General features: G+C 37.1%; 2 protein-coding genes and 1 pseudogene across 2 annotated transcripts; 2 read left to right on the forward strand and 1 right to left on the reverse strand.

Moving 5' to 3' along the window:
- The first annotated feature begins 466 nt into the window (after nt 1-466).
- On the forward strand, nt 467-3,255 carry LOC147496072 (UNC93-like protein 1). The gene is given in 4 exon segments (XM_086564851.1): nt 467-1,356; nt 1,358-1,945; nt 2,793-2,852; nt 2,854-3,255. Coding segments are annotated over 4 exon segments (1,548 nt in total). The 5' UTR covers nt 467-637; the 3' UTR covers nt 3,035-3,255.
- Nucleotides 3,256-9,543: 6,288 nt separating this feature from the next.
- LOC147496073 (protein PELOTA 1 pseudogene) lies at nt 9,544-10,665 on the forward strand (annotated as a pseudogene).
- A 655-nt stretch (nt 10,666-11,320) lies between these two features.
- Nucleotides 11,321-15,269, reverse strand: LOC147496074 (uncharacterized). Its single transcript, XM_086564852.1, is given in 6 exon segments — nt 11,321-11,698; nt 12,343-12,634; nt 12,919-13,830; nt 14,243-14,352; nt 14,354-14,761; nt 15,040-15,269. Coding segments are annotated over 5 exon segments (1,863 nt in total). The 5' UTR covers nt 15,202-15,269; the 3' UTR covers nt 11,321-11,698; nt 12,343-12,363.
- Nucleotides 15,270-17,228: the final 1,959 nt, after the last annotated feature.

Genomic DNA, 17,228 nt, shown 5'->3' on the forward strand with positions numbered 1-17,228 from the left:
TAGTTTTTATAGTGGTAAAATGAATTATTCAAAGCAAATAAAATTTTAATTAATATTAACTTTCAGATCGGATATTATCCGATATCCGATTCGGATATCCGAAATCGGATTAGAATAATTTTTTTAATATCCGTCAGATTTTCGGTATAAATTTTCGAATTCGGATATGTATCCGAATCCAAACCTATCCGTTTGCAACCCTAGATTAAAATTTCCGAACTACAGGAGGAGAAACATACAAATATACAATGTGTGTATAGAAAGATAGGCGATATTATATTCCATATGAGATTCATCAAATCTGATTTGGATCCGATTTACCAGCTGTAATTAAGAAGCATATATGTTACTCAAAGGCGTTGGTTGACAAATGACTAGTTTCTGTTTCTCACAACTTTGTTATCTTTCTAGAGTTTGCATTAGAATTTTACCAAAAACACAAACTACAAGTACAAGCTAATTAGCTGCCAAATGTTAACAGGGCATTTTTTTCCATGTTTGTCAATTTTAGAACAAGCCAACAGATACATCTCTTTCAGACAATTATCAATTCTTCTACAATACAAAATTATTAGACAGAAACACACCCTTGATCCAGCCCACGCACAATTTTAAGCCTAGATTTTATCGCTAGTCTATGGCCTTATTATGTGCATGTGTGACAGACATCACATTATCAGTCCCTCCCAGAATTCAATGCCAAACTCCCTCCCATAAAACGCCGTGCCACTCTTTCATTCCCGGATCACACATTCACACCCTTCCTCCTCTCAACAAAACAATGGGATTTGGTGATGCAGAAGCAGGGAAGGATGCTGTGGCACTACCTAATAAAAAATCTATGTTCAGATACAATTCACCCCTTGTCCAAGTATGCCTTATTGGGCTAGTTTGTTTCTGTTGTCCAGGCATGTTCAATGCTCTTTCTGGTATGGGTGGTGGGGGTCAAGTCGACACTACCGCTGCCAACAATGCCAACACTGCTCTTTACACCACCTTTGCTGTCTTCGGCGTACTTGGTGGTGGTATTTATAATATTCTTGGTCCTCAATTTACCCTCATGGCTGGTTGTTCTACCTATGTCCTTTACGCTGGTTCTTTACTATACTATAACCATATACAGAAACAAGCTTTTGTTGTTACAGCAGGTGCTATACTTGGTATCGGCGCTGGCCTTCTTTGGGCTGGACAAGGTGCTATCATGACTTCTTATCCTCCTGCGGCGCGTAAAGGTACTTATATATCCATCTTTTGGAGTATATTCAATATGGGTGGTGTCATTGGTGGACTAATTCCATTTGCAATGAATTACCACCGCGAAAAGGCGGTCACAGTTAATGATGGTACCTACATTGATTCATGTGTTTCATGGCTTTCGCGCTGTACTATCTCTTGCAATTCTCCCTCCTAGTCGTGTTATTCGTGATGATGGTACCAAATGTTCCAATATTAAGTATTCTAATGTTCATACTGAGGCTGTTGCCATTCTTAAATTGTTCCTTAATTGGAAGATGCTTCTCATTGTACCAGCCGCCTGGTCGAGTAACTTCATGTATACTTATCAGTTCAATCACGTTAATAAGGGTTTGTTTAACTTGAGGACTAGAGGTTTGAACAATGTGTTCTATTGGGGGGCACAGATGTTGGGATCAGTGCTTATTGGGTACATTTTGGATTTCAGTTTTGCCAGTAGACGTATGAGAGGTTTCATTGGAATTGGAGTCGTTTCTGTGGTTGGGACGGCGATTTGGGGTGGTGGACTTGCCAATCAGTTGGCCTATCCTCATGATTTGAAGGTCAATACAATTGATTTCATTGACTCAGGGAGTGGCTTTGCTGGCCCCTTTGTGTTGTTTTTCAGTTATGGCTTGCTCGATGCCATGTTCCAGAGCTTGGTTTACTGGGTAATTGGGGCTTTAGCCGATGATTCAGAGACCCTCAGCAGGTAAACTCTCTCTTTATTCTTTCCCCCCTTTTATTCTGAATGCTAGCTATTTCTGATTGTTAGGATTAATACTAGACACTTACACGAGAAACTATTAGACACATACAATGTAGCCTTCCTTATCATCTCTTAAGTTAGAACTTACTGTTCTTTTAGGTAAGAGTCTATTGTCACAGTAATTAGCCTTTGAAAGCAAGGTTAAGTAGCTTGCAGAGGCATCCTTGGGCCTTATCAATCAGCGCTGCAATATAAACAAAGAAGGTTAAGTTATTAACTGTTTACTCGTCTTGGATTGAACTGGAAGTCCGGAAGAAATAAGATCTTCAAGATTGGAAATCTTAGTATATGTCTGGCCTTCGCAGTTTTCACAATAATGGTTTCTGTCTTGAAGGATGAATGCTTACTTTCCTAAGACATGCTCTTACTGTACTGCTTCTTGCTAAGTAGCTAAGTATCCGACAATTGACCAGTTAGGCTAGCCTTTTAATTATCTTGTGTATTACAATACATCAGGTTGACTCCTAGCTGTTTATTGTGTTACACTGATAGCTATTTGAAGGCATTTTCACATGAGAAAATGTTTGTTATACCTAGCTATATTATTCCTTTTATGAGGGACTGCATAAGCAAAAGAGACGCAGTTTTATTTGTATGACATTTTGGTTCATTCTTATTAAGCCCTGAAAAACTCTGCATTTGATTCAATGAATATTATGTCCCAATTGTCCCAATTGATATATGTATTGAACTTTTGACTGTATAAGCAAATATTGATTAACAATATATTCATTCTGAAGATTATCTCAATCTCTGCTGTCCTGATTTTCTTATCTAAACTTCCTCGCAGATATGCTGGTTTTTACAAGGGAGTTCAGAGTGCTGGAGCTGCTGCCGCTTGGCAAGTCGACACACAACAAACCGTTAATGTCTCAGCTGGTTGTGAATTGGTCCCTCACTACTGTGAGTTATCCATTGCTTGCGGTATTAATCATGTTGGCAGTGAAGGATGCAAAAAATAATGAGGAGGGTTCCGCCATTAAATCTGAATCACCATCGGCTCCACCTGCAGTAGAGCAAGAGGGTAAATAAAATGGGGATGGGCTTGGCAAGTCATCTTAAAGACATTAGCAACAATGTTACTTTTTTTTTTGGAGTGGTGTAGTTGTGTACACAATCAGACCAATTGTTCGATAGTGCATTGTTTAAAGAAACGTGATATCTCGAGTGTCCAGTTGTAAAAGTTGATTCAATTCTTGGTTTGTCTATAAAAATTCTTCTAAAAGTGCCTCCAAAGTATGTTCTCTTTTTCATTATTTTCTGTCATGATTGGTTTTTCAGCCAAAAACTCCTCCTAATGCTGGTGCATGGCTGGTTTGAATAAAATTCAGTACAACCTCATCTTACCAGTATGGATGACAAAGTTTAGTAGCTTAAATGAGAAAACAAAAGCATGGATTACCTAGTGCATGCATAATGGAATTTAAGTGTGATCTGAATCCAGTGTCTTAGGTTCTCATAATCTGTGTCTCTGCACTCAGAACCTGGTGGGAAACTTGGACTAATAACTACTGCAACAACAGGGAATGCAAGGAATAGCCAATGACTGTCAAGAGCATTAGCACAAAATTTCCTTAACTGGAAACTGAAACAAGAAAAAAGGCTTCTCCTTAATAAAGGGTCCTCATTAAACAAATAAAGTTATAAAACACAGGGATACATTAGCTAGGCACTATGAAAACTTTGGGTAAATGCAGGTGCCGACTAGCAAAGTCGGTAAAACCTTTGGGTGATGATACTAGAGGTCTGGAGCTCGAATCCCGCCAGCATCAAAGAGTTACTGATCTCATTTAAAACAGGTTTACAAAAAAAAAAAAAACTTTGGGTAAATCTGTGGGGATGGCACCATATATGTCTTCCAAGCAGGCCATAAACATGGATTGGTCTTGGGCTTTAATGTTGGGCCCCTCTTCTCCAAATTCCCAAATGAAATGAAAAATAAGTAGAACGCTCACTCACTAAACAGAGGAGGAGAAGAAGAAGAAGATGTTTCTGCGTGGCGCCTTGGGTGGTTCTAGTGGTGGTGGAGGGTCGGGTATAATAAAGTTGTTGGTGAGACACTTCTCAAAGAAGAGAGCAGAGAATGTGAGAAAGATAAACCCGAAAGTGTCTCCACAAGAAGCATCAACCATTGCCCAGAGTCTGTATCAAGTCCTCAAACAACACGGCCCCCTCACTGTTTCCAACACCTGGACTCATGCCAAGGTACGCTGGGGCCTTCTTTTCATTCGCAAAGATTGTAACTTTAGATTCTATTTCACTATTTGATTTTTGGTAAGTAGCATATTAAGCAACAACAATTCAAAGATTGGTGGTCTTCATATTTTTAAGCATAGAGATTAAATATGGGTTTTGTATGATTAAACAGACGCATGTGCACCAATGTTTAATTGAGCTTGATGGGGCTGTTTTCAAGTCCATAGTGTAGGTAGCATATTGGGATAAGGTCCCTAATCATCTAGATCAGGTTCTCCCATTAGAAGAAAGAATAAGGTATATGAGGGACTTGGGGAAGTTTGTTTCTCGCCCACTTATTGTGGGATCTTTCTCTTTAAGATGACAGTGAAATATATAGTATAAAGTGTTTGTTCAAGGCTGTGGCTGGGTTAGGCTTAATGAAATGAATTACACTAATTTGGTTCCAGAGATTTTCAATCCTTGAGGTAACTAGGCAACAATAAATGATTTACCAATAAAAAAAAAGAAAAAGAAAAACGTAATCTGACAGGGCCTGGAATTGCCGAGTGGATACGTAAGAGAAGCAGGCCATTTTCCTCCACTCTGGCAGTGAAAATTTGGAAATACTCTCTTTGCTAATGTCCCCTTTAGGTCCACCGTCGCAAACACCTATGTATTTCATATTCTGATAGACTTTTGAGAGCCTTTCACTTTTTCCGTAACAGTTTCTGCCTTTCCACTTATCGGTTACCAACAAAAGTAGAATATGCTTAAATCTTTTGTGAATTTGAAGATGCAAGGTAGAATGCTTTTACAGTTTTACCCATTTCTGTCAATCAAAAGAAACAAACTATTTCAGCCACTATGGCCCTGTTTTGTGAGGTTGATGATGATTTGAAGACTGCAAGTTAGATATTTTGGAACCTTAGACAAGAAGCAACTGAAGAAGGGACATTAACGTTTGTCTGTCTGATGTTGTCGTCCATGACTTCTCAGTAGCAGGGTGATATATGTTTGGATGAGGATCTTTTGACAAAGTTATATGTATTAAATTAGGTGATTATATCTGAGTGTGAGGTTAGGTGGTTAAATGTTCATGATTTTGATCCTTGATCCATGTTTTTTTTTTTTTTTTTTTTGCATATGGATTATGCGGTTACTAGGTTAGATATTTTAAAGAGTATAGGAAACGGATATTGTCAACAGGATCCACCTATACCAATATTGTACCAACAGGACAAATATAAGGACTGAGGACTGATAAATGTTAAGACGATTTCCCCACCATAGAGATTATCCTTGCGAAAATCAATTTTTTTGGATAGGTTTAGCCTTACAAATTTTTACATGAGAAATGAATATCCACGATTCACAAACTCTTAACTTTGCTTAGATCCTTTAAGTAATTGGTCTCTGTAAGGATCATGTCCATGGTGGAGAAGTCTTCTTCCCCAATGATCAGCTCTCAGTTCATTGAGTAGCAAAACATTCTGCAGCCTATCTTTACATGCACACGCTCATGTATGTGCTTATATATGTTCTTATCAGACGTGCGTGTTTCATCGATACAGATAATTTTTTATATATTCCGTCTATGTGTTGAGCTTAAATCCATACTTTGAAAATTGGTCCATGGTTATGTTGGTTACCACGCACCGATTTTCTTGATTTTAAAATGTCATCTCTATCTTGCAAGTATTTGAACCCGAGATCATTTGTGTTGTGAGCCTTGTCTTCTCTCAACTTCTAATATCAAACGAATTATTCAATTTAAACTTACAGGAGAAGTCACTATGTAGCATACTTTTTTCTTGTATATGGAGATATGCATAGTCTTCTTTCCTTATATGGATCATTTTGTCATTTAAATTTTTTTGAAATGTCAACTACTGTTTTTTATTATTTATTTATACTGTTTCATCAGAAAGTACTTTCATTTTGATAGGAAGCTGGTGTTGATGGATTGAACAGCAAAACTCACTTGAAATTAATGCTCAAATGGATGAGAGGGAGGAAGATGTTGAAGCTTTTTTGCCATCAAGTTGGTTCGAACAAGAAATTTCTGCATTCTACTCTTCCTGAGGAGCCCTCAGAGGGCGAGTCTAGTAACTCCTTGGGAGTGAAACTGGAGACTGAGAAGCGTCCAATCAAAAGAAAAAAGATTTCACACTAATCCTCAACAAGTTCAGTAAACAAGCACATGAGTTCTTATCATCGAGGAATAGGGGCATGGGAAGCGAAGTCTATTTAGTTTTGCTTTTATTGTTAACCAATTTGTTTCCTGCATTCATTTTGATATGTTGTTCACTTGTTCTTTTTTAATGGGTACCATGTCTGACTTTACTTCGATATATTTTGATAATGAACTAGATTTAGGGGTTGTTTGTTTTTCTGAGCTTCTGAATGCTGAATGCTGGATACTAAATGACCTATCCTCTGAATGAATGCTAAATGCTGATTACTAAATTCTGAAAAATATGTTTGTTTTCTGTTAGAATAACCTAGCTCTGAAGGCTGAATATAAATCACTCGGACAATTTTACTCATGCTATTTATTTTAAACACTAATTTGATTTCTTGTAAAACAAAATATATATTATATTTGAGGAGGGAAGATGGATTATTGAAAAAAAGAAATGATAAATAAATTTATTTAAAATATGTTTTCACAAATATATTTTAACGGTTTATTTTCATATTTTGTTTATTTTCAGAAACTATATATGTAATTCTATTTTTAACAAAGTGGATATCATTCACCCAAAAAAATGAAAAAACCCGTAACACCAACATCAAATTTTGAAGAACCTATTTTAAAGCCATAAAAGTCAATGTAAGAAAGTAGATGGGTTCTTGAGATTGGGTTCTTAAGAAAAGGCAAGAAGTGACTTCCTTGTTCCAAGTATTAAAATTCAGCATTCAGGAGAAATTTTGGTGCTGAATACTGAAGGCTGAAAATACCACTGAATGTTTAAACTATTTAAAAAAATACAAACAAGTTTTAAGCCTTTGAATGTTTAAAACTTAAGTTTAAGAGGCTATGAATGCTGAATTAAAAAAAAAAACAAATAATCCCTTATTGTGTCATTGGTTCATTGACTCTTGTCAGATATTCACCATAAAAAAAAAACTCTTGTCAGATATACTTTTATTTAGGTTTGACCTTTCGTTGTGTATATGGCTCCCGACAGAATGAGTTCCAGTTACTCAGGATATAACTAAATTACTTTGATACCAATTGGAAGAAGGAAAAAAAAAAAAAAAATCACTTCGATACCTATCAGAATTGTTAAGGTATATACTGTATGTGAACCTTTTCATATTGTACCGTTTCATATCCCTAGCTTTCTATTACGGACACCTATGAAGAAAAAAAAAAGTCACAAACAAACTCACAACCCTAGCTTTCTATTCCAGTTGTTTTTCTTTTGTTTTCAACAACAAATATAGTAGTATAGTAGAAGATATTATCATGTGTACAATAATGTAAAGAGATAAGAAGACATTTCACATTTGAGTTGGAATACAGCACACCTCTCCTTCAAACTGATATAAAGACCCTAAGGATGCCTAAAGTTGCTCCCATATTTCTGGCAAGCCTCGCCAACAGTTGGTGTGTATACGTATACAAGTGGGAGCAATTCCTCAACATTATAAATAAGAAGCTTGTAGAACAACCTTTCATTATATTCAAGAATGTCTATTGGATTTTGGTGGATTCGAATCACCGTCTCTTGAGATGTCGTAGAGATGCACTCAGACTCTCAAGCGCTTTACCGTTTAAGCTAAAAATCCCTTAGGTATACAAAAAGAACATCTACACATACCCAAGGATCAATTACCGAAAAAATATTTGCATTCACGCAGCATAAACGTGTAGTATAAAAAACTTGAAAAAAAAACACAAACAAACCATTAATATGCCATAGTCTTGTCTTGATTCAGTAGACAAACTATAAAAAGTTTCTAAATGACCCAAATCAATGTCTCCAAGCTGGGGTTTCTATTCGAGCAGAATCATTAGAAAGAACCTTCAATCATAAAAAGTCCAATAGTAGAAAACCAATTGACTAAACAACAATCTGACAGGAAAAAAAATTGTCAAACATAAGGGGGTGTTTGGATCCTATTTATTTATTGCTAAAAAGTGTTTATTAGTGAAAAACATTTTTTGAAAAAATAAATGTGTTTGGTTTCTATTTAAAAAAAAAAAAGTTTTTTCATCCAAAAACACTTTTTGGTCCCAAAACTTGTTTTATGATAATTAGGTAAAACTTGTTTTTTAAAAAAAACTATTTTTTTTTGAAGGAAACACTTTTTGGAGCTAAAAGGCAAATGAACTCCCCTGGGATGTTTTTAGACTTTAGTGATTTATGCCAATGATATGCCAAAATATATCGAGAAACATAGTGTGAAATCTGATTTGATAAAATAGCTTTTAAGAAAAGTCACAACCAAACATGTTTATTGAAAAACTGTTTTTAGAATAAATACTTTTTCATATAAAAGTGTTTTTTAAGAAAAAATACTTTTTTGAAAAAATGAGAACCAAACACCCAAAGTTAAACTTGAACCATCTCAAGCAAAAAGAGCATATTTCTGCTCACAATCAAGTTTCACATTTATTTGACAATAGTTTGAAATGTCCAAACTTTTTCAGACATTCTTTTAGTTTCTGTCTTTTTGAAGTATGTATGCAAAACTTTTTTCTCCAATGAAGTAAAAGTTACACAGACGCAAGGATTATTCTTGACCAGAATTAGTTATCTTTCTGAGACAGATTTGAGGTCTCATCCATCAAACGGTGGGGCAAAACATTTTATGACTAGACTGTTTATAGAACAATTTGGCTAGTGGAAGTGAAAGCCAATAGAGAAAAACACACGAACCAAACTAGAAAAAATTACATGTGCAAGTTTGCTACTCCAAACTAGAAAATTTCCTTTTGCCAGAATTAACATTCATGTCTTCAGTATTTACAAAGAAAACAGTATGCATCTGGGGAAAAAAAAAGAAAAAAAACAATTGATTGGATACGTCAGTGCAATAAGAGAAGCTAAGGGTTTTTTATCGGCAGAAAAAGTAAAAAAGTATGTTTGACTTTTGATTATGTGGACATGACACGTCACCCGCCACCTCAGTGTGTTGGTTGACTGCGTCCATATCCTGTCTAGTTCAGTATTACTCAAAGAGACACCCCTAGCCTTGAGGTTTCCTTATCTGGTTTGGAAGTTTCTATTCCAAGTAGGATTACTACTTTGTTTTGGAAACCAACTGAGTCTATAAAATTTACTCAAAGAAATACCAGAAAAATTACTGAAGCACACGCTCGGCCACCATAGAAGTCCGATCAACAAGTGAAGATGAAGTTGAGTATAAAAGATGAATTTACGGTTAAATTTGTTGCTGAAGAAGAAGATGATCTTTGGTCAGTCTACAATCTTATTTGTAAAGGTGACAGAGTAGAGGCCGAGACATCAAGAAAAATGGATTCCAACGGAATAAGGAAGAATTCGGCAACGCGCGTTAAGGTTAAGGTAGAAATCAAGGTTGCGAAGACAGAATACGATAAAGTAGGATCGGTCTTGAATATTAGTGGCAACATTGTTTCATCGGATACTGCAAGCGTAAGAATAGGTGGTTCCCATACCTTGAAGATCAAGCAACAATTATCCTTTGAGTTGACTAAAAACGTATGGAAAGAATCAGTACTGGAACAACTTACTCATTCTTCATGTGGGTGCGCTGAACTCGCCGTGGTTCTGATGCAGCAAGGATTAGCAGATATATTCTTAGTGGGAAAAAGTGGAGCGTATTCAGCAACTCATTGTGCCAAGGTTCGAGGTGAAAAACCGCGGGGGAAGAAAAAATCAGCTAAGAACAGTTCTAGTACTGCTACTGCAAATAGTTTTTTCGAGACTGTATTGAAAGCTTTCACCGAGCATGTTGATCTTGGCTCCTTAACAACTGTAGTTCTTGCAAGTCCTGGTACTTTAAAGGATGAGTTCCATCGGTATTTGATTCCAGAAGCGCGAAGTTTGCAATTGAAACCGATTGTGAACAAAAAGGTGCGTTTTGTACTCATCAGTTCAACTTCACAAAGTCTCAAGGAAGTTTTAGATAGCCCTGCTTTAAAGAAGTCTGTTAATGATCGTGGTGAAGTAGAAGACTCAAAAATTTTCAACGATTTCAATGTAGCACATTTGAGTGACATGGGTCGTTCTTGTTATGGATGGGAAAGCGTCAGGAAGGCCAATGAGTTGTGTGCTATTCAAACACTGCTGGTTACTGAGGATCTCTACAAGAGTTCTGACGAGGGGATTAGGAGGAAACATGCTAATTTGGCTGAATCAGTGAAGCAATCTGGAGGCAGCGTTCATGTATTTTATTCTGGCAATGCATCTGGAGTACAACTGAGGATGTTCACAGGGATCGCCGCAGTTCTATGCATTCCACAACCGGATTTGGATGATCTAGTCCTCTGAATCAAGGCTTAAAATTTGTTTTTTGTTGCAAAATTATGTTCCCTCCTAGGTTTACCTTCCTTATATTGGACTTGCAATGATTGTATTTACTGCATTAATTGCAAAAACTCTTTGATGTTTTCATTCTGCCCAAATGGATGTAGAATCCAAATTAACCATAAAGTTCAAAGTAGGAGCTCAATTAAGTCAATTTACTAGGCAAATAACGGGTTAACTTGGAAAGAATGAAGTCTCATTGTGGACAACGCCTAAGTTGTAAGTTGAAGCAATGAACCAATTTAAATAACACCAACATTTCCATAAAGCATCTTTCCCACAATCCTACCAGAAAAGCAACAAATATTTGCAGTCCCATCAACTTCTCTGAATCGCCAGTGGCAGAAATGGAAGTTCAAGATGGCAGTCATGTGCCCAAGTGTAGATAGATTTTCCCCAAAGAATTTAGCATGCAGCCCTGCTCAGAATGGCCCTATATAGAGCTTAATTATGCTTAAATAATTTGGATTTAAAAATTTCCCACAACTTACATCAGAGACATTTTTAAGTTTGTTTCATAAAGCACACTTCCATCAATGCTGCGGACTGGCAACAGACTCCTAAGGCTCAGCTAAATTCTTTTAACGAACCACAAATATAATGTTATACACACCAAGACTAGTTCAATCTGATTTCAAATATAAACTTTTCGAGAAAAAGAATCTCAGTCGTCCCGATAAAAGACAGATTGAACGTTATCACTGTATCTTTCACTGTTTGATCTAAAGACAAATTCCATAGCCAGGATAAAACATTTGCCTGTTCTACATACACTGTCCCACTAAAGGTTGATCTAATATGAAGATGGGGCCGGAGAAGAATAAACAAACTATCTTGTAGGTATAGTGGCTCATACTAGATGGATGGCGATGAAGTTTAATTTATGGTAAAGTTCTCCACTGGATGGTGTGATTGTCTATTCTTCAGCCTCCCATGCATGATATGGCTTCGACACTGAAACATGTCACCTCACAAATTCGATGTCACCTACAAAAAACTGCACAAAGAAAGCAATAAAATAACCAATCAATTTAGCTCAGTCTAATTGCACGAATTTGTTATCTTAAAATCAAGAAGTATGTGCAATAGCAGGGTAATATATCACAATTTAAACTTAAACTGAATGAGCCTATACTTGAAGTTGTAATGTGGCTAATATACTTAAACGGACATGATTAAATTAGTTGTAAACCAGAAGCTCAATTATAAGGCATTGAAAGGGAATAACAACAAAGAATTCAGAAGAGTTCCATTAATTGCAGGGCGAAACAGAGGGGGTTTAACTTTGCTTATAATACCTAGACAGAGGGGATAATTATATCTTGGGCATCAGACTTTCAGTACCAAAATAATCTGGATTCTATTTTGAAATAGCAGATGAGACATGGTATAAAAGATTTAATCTGCAGTTCTCGGAGGCTCATCATCTTGTTGACAGTCGAAGAAATTTCATTCTAAGAACGTTTATGGATGGGAGAAACAGTCAAAAAAGTAGACCAACTTTTCTTCCATGCAATGCTACAATACCCATATGTGCCTTGGGGTTTAAAGCGGGAAAAGACAAAATAAAAGCAAAAATGACAAAAGTTATATGTTACAGTGCCTGCAAGTACTAAGTACTCCACGTAAAAGCACACTGACCTGCAATTTAGATTGATACAATCAGTCTTCGTCTCTGTTATTGCCATCAAGATGGTTGTCCTCGTTCTCTCCATAATCAACCCATGGTAATATTGACTCCAAGAAAACCACCAGGCCATTTCGATTCATGACTTCACGTGGAGCACGAGCAGCTACCTCTGGGTTGGCTCCATGATCTCCATCCCCAACAACAGCCTGTGCCATACGTGGGTCTATCATGAAGTCCCGCAACTCATCAGGTGGCATTGTTGGTACTGAATTAGAGAATTCTGAGACCAACAAATGGGAATACCTGTTAAACAAAAATAGAATATTTTAGAATGAGTCGACATTAGATAATTAAAAGATGAAATAGCAACTGCGGTATACGGGATATTGAACAGTAATAATCAAGCCAACTTCAGCAGGCAAACTCAAATAATCCTTAGGTGGATTTTAATCACCAGATCTAGACTCGGTAGAGCCATAGAACGGTCTGTCAGGAGTGCCAAAAGCTTGCACACACATTAAGGAAGAAGAAAGAAAATTGTGTCATAACATAAAAAAACTTCAGATCAAAGAAGAATGATTACATACTCATTTCTCTCAGACGAGAAGGTTTCTTTCCTCACACAAGCCCAATCCTTAGCATCACTTCCATCACGCTGCAATGTTTCAGTCACCAGCTGAGCAGTATCTCTTAACAGTATCTGAAGATCGGGCAACCTCCATAAAATATAACTTCTTTCTACATATATTTCAATGAGGTGCTCCAAAGAAGGACCGCCAGCTTGAGCCGATCCGAAAAACTTATGCATGAGTATCTTTGTCCAGGCTGGATCCTTTAAAGGTGCCTTTGCTACTAATTTCTTCAGGACCAACGGGTGAAGCATTAAAGCTTGTTTCATAAGATCACTTGAAGTAGACTTTTCATTCTCCTCAGGAGTGCTGTCGGTGCAAGACTCTCGCTCAAGATAAAAACGACAAATAGCAAGGGAATAGGAAAAGTTTGGGAACAACCAAAGTGAGTTATCGCTTCTGTACTCCTCAGAAAAGCGCTCCAACCATGAATACTCCTCTGCCCTAAGAGAGAAATAGTCGATGCAGAACATCGCACCCAATGGATCTTCAGGATCTAACGAGAGTAACAACTTACATACTTCAAGAGCTGAGCGGTGGCAGCCACGCCTGTCCATGTTTTGCATGTGCGTAAAAAGAACTGAAAATAGTGGTCTATTTGTGTCATGGCTATATTTCAGTTGGCAACTTCCATGCATGGGGCTGAACATTGGATGCCACGCACACTCCAAAGCATATAGACACTTTGCAATAGCATCAGCTGAGGACTGATGTTCTCCGGAAAATTTCAAAACTTCCGCAATTGTTATTAGGGATTCTATATGGTAAGGGTGGTATACTAAAATACTTGCTATACCATTCAGATCATGAATTGCTTTCGCAGCTTCAAATGCTCTTTGGGCTTGGCTATAGGAAGATGTGTGCACATATCTGCAGGCAAATTCATACAATTCACGGGGTCAGAAACCAACATATTTTATGACAGTTTCCATGCTATAATAATATAAAGCACATACGCAATTTTGGTTCAGAGATTACATAAGCAATATTGAAGAAGACAGTCTTGACTCTTGAGTTTGAAAGAAGACAGAAATTATGGTTCATACTAGTATGGTTGCATGAGCGAACCGAGGGAGGCCAACCTAGTACGGTTGCTCATGGTTTGTGCAGATCCTTGTAATATCCCACGTTTTTTTTTAATCCTTCTTTTCAATCAATTAATCGTTTAATTCATCAAAAAGGTAAATTAAAGTAAACTCTAACTCGTTCATAATAGCATGCTAACCAACCAAAAAATTAAATAAAAGATTACTGCAGGAACATATCCAGGACTTCAACTTACTTAAAAAAGTGTTGTCCATTCTTAGTTTCCAGAAGTTCCATGGAGAGAGATCCATCCCAGCGAGGCCAGTGGGCTGATGGAGAAACGAGAAATGTCTTTCTAGGAATATGGCGCTTGGCGTCTTCCACCGCGGACCTGTCTTGAACTACCACTACTGCTACTGCTCTCAAATGACCTTACCACATCAGAACCAAATATCCTCCGCAATTCACTTTCAGGTCTTAAAAACTTGGGATCCACTGATAATATGGATGAAGTTTGTTGCTTCATTAAATTACTCGGAGCTCTTGTGTTTTCTGCTTTGGCATTTGTAGAGGCATCTTGACGAGAAGAAGATTTAGCATCCATGCTCAAACTATGTAGAATTTCATCAATCGATTTCCCAGAAGTATCCTTTGTGGAATTTGAACCATCCTTGGCTTTTTTCTTTTTCTTCTTTGATTTACGGTTAGGAGGTGGAAGTGTTTGAGCAGTGCTCTTCATCTGAACCGGTTCATCAGCATTTTCTAACTCATCAAACTGCAAAATAGAAAAAAGAAAATGACATCCTTAGTTTTTGTCATTATATTTCCTTCCCTAGGCTTTGTCTTGAATCTTGATGAGGTACAAGACAATGACAAGTGAAATAAACTTATTACTTATTACCATTTCCTTGGGCGGGCACTGCATAAACATCACAATCGTGTGTAAAGGAAAATTCTTTAACCTTGTTTCAATATTTTGCGTACAATATGTTATAATAATAATAATAATAATAAGTGTTTGTTTATAAAAAAAAAAAAAAAAAACTTCCGAACCTGGTCATCGTCGTCGTCGAGGAGGAGTTGGAAAGGGTTTGTACGAGGAGGTGATGAGTCAGAGTCGTCATGAACATCATTGAGTTGTTGAGAGTCGGATTTGAGGAGCTGCTGTTGTTCTTCTTGCTCTTTCAATACTTTCTTCAGGTATCGAGCTGACATGGCTTTTTTGCTTTCAATCTTCTTCTTCTTCTTCTTCTTCTTCTTCTTGTATTTCACCCAACAAGTCGGTTTTCACGATATTTATTTAGGGCGGAATTTCAACTCAAGATGATGGGCCTTAAAGTGATGCTGTGGACTTGACCATTTATTAGGCCCAGGGAAAGTTTAAACAAAGACTCCAAGGTTGTGAGTAGGGGTGTCCACACGGGTACCCGGCCCGGCTTGAACCAGACTTTTCGGTTTTTGAACGGGTATTGGGTTATCCAAACCCGGACCAGTTTTCATCGGGTCGGATTCGGAGTCGGGTATTTTGTTGAGAAGTGTGACCAAACCCTATCCTAACCCTATATTTCGGGTACCCATCGGGTTCGGGTTCGGATTTTGGATAGAATAAAGCCCGGTATGAATGAATAAATAAAACAATAAGAAATTTTATTTGAAATATATATTTACATTTTATTCTTTCTTCGGCTATCTACCAATCTTTCAAACAAAATAAAACTTTTAATGAACTTGGAAGTAATTATCACCTATATCTGGACATAATTATTTGATATGATTTAAAAATAGACGGATTCAGAATGAACTATAGACACATGATCACGTGCAATTACTAAAAAAATTAGAAATTCCGACATAATTTTTTTCATAATCCAATATATTAAATAACTCATCATTAATTGTAAACATGAATGAGATCATAATCTAAATATTTACCTAACTCATTCTTTTATATGAGATTAGTAGTATGTAATTTAAACCTGATTTGGGGTTCGATTTTGGTATGGGTTCGGTTTCGGGCTTTTTAGCTTTTTTAACATGTTTAGGGCTAAATTATCGGGTCGGGCTCGGGTCGGTTCGGATTTAGAGAGTGTGACCAAACCCTATTCTATGTATTTCGGTCGGATTTGGATTTGTAGGGTTCAGGCAGGATTCGTGCGGGTATTTTGTTCGGGTTTTGGGGGTTTCGGATTTCGGATTTCGGGCAAGATGGACATCCCTAGTTGTGAGAGGCTGAGAGCTCGAGGTTTTACGAACTCTTCTTTCCATCCTCATATAACTTTCACAATCTAAGTTTCAGTTCCACTGCCACTTGCACTTTTAAACATGTCCCAACAATTCTGGGTGTGTTTGTTATGATGAAAACACTATGGAAAGGAAATGAAAATAAGAGTGGTCCACCTTTTCCATAGTTTTTAAGGTGTTTGTTTACCCATGGAAAGGATATGAGCTTTTCCATATGGAAACAAATGGAAAAGGTTTTGTGTCCTTAGTTAATCCCTGAAAATTTTGTGGAAAGGAAAGGAAAGGAAAGGAAATAGATAGATAGGGACTTACTACTAATACACCCCACCCAACAATACAATTATTCCTTTCCATAGCTTTTGCAAACAAACATGATTATTCCTTTCCCCAGTTTTTACTTTCCTTTCCCCAGTTTACCAAACACATACCATTTAAAATTATTTCCTTTCCATTCCATTCCATAGTGGACCACCCATTTTATTTCCTTTCCTTTCCATGAGTTAAAATTTAACAAACACACCCTCTCTGTACGTTTCTGTTTACTACGTACTCCTGCATTGACACCAGTAGCTTGTTTAGCACTCATCTCAAGGAAATGCTTTTAGTTCTCTGCTGTATTATTGCACCAACAACAAGAGGAGTGTTGTAGCACTTTCTTTTGTACGTGGCACCCTGTCCTGAGTTGGTAGGTTGTGAGATAGCAGCTGACACTAGTAGTTGTACGTCTTTCCCCTTAACTTGAACCTCCTGTTTGCAATGATGTCTTCAAGTTGAAGTGAGCTATTTAGAGAACATAAGTTTCCAATGACACCTCTTTTAGGGATTTTAATCATATTAGAGTTCGACGCGGAATAAAGGCTTACCTAGCTTGCATATTGTATTCTTTTACTTGATTGTGTGGCTATACTTTCAGTAATGCCCAAATACTAATGCTTCTTTTTCTTACGGTTAGTCCTCACGGCATTGTTGCATGCTAGTATCTACACATTGTTTGTTATAAA

This window comes from Coptis chinensis, chromosome 6 (assembly GCF_015680905.1).
Source record: "Coptis chinensis isolate HL-2020 chromosome 6, ASM1568090v1, whole genome shotgun sequence".
Classification (NCBI taxonomy): Eukaryota; Viridiplantae; Streptophyta; class Magnoliopsida; order Ranunculales; family Ranunculaceae; genus Coptis; species Coptis chinensis.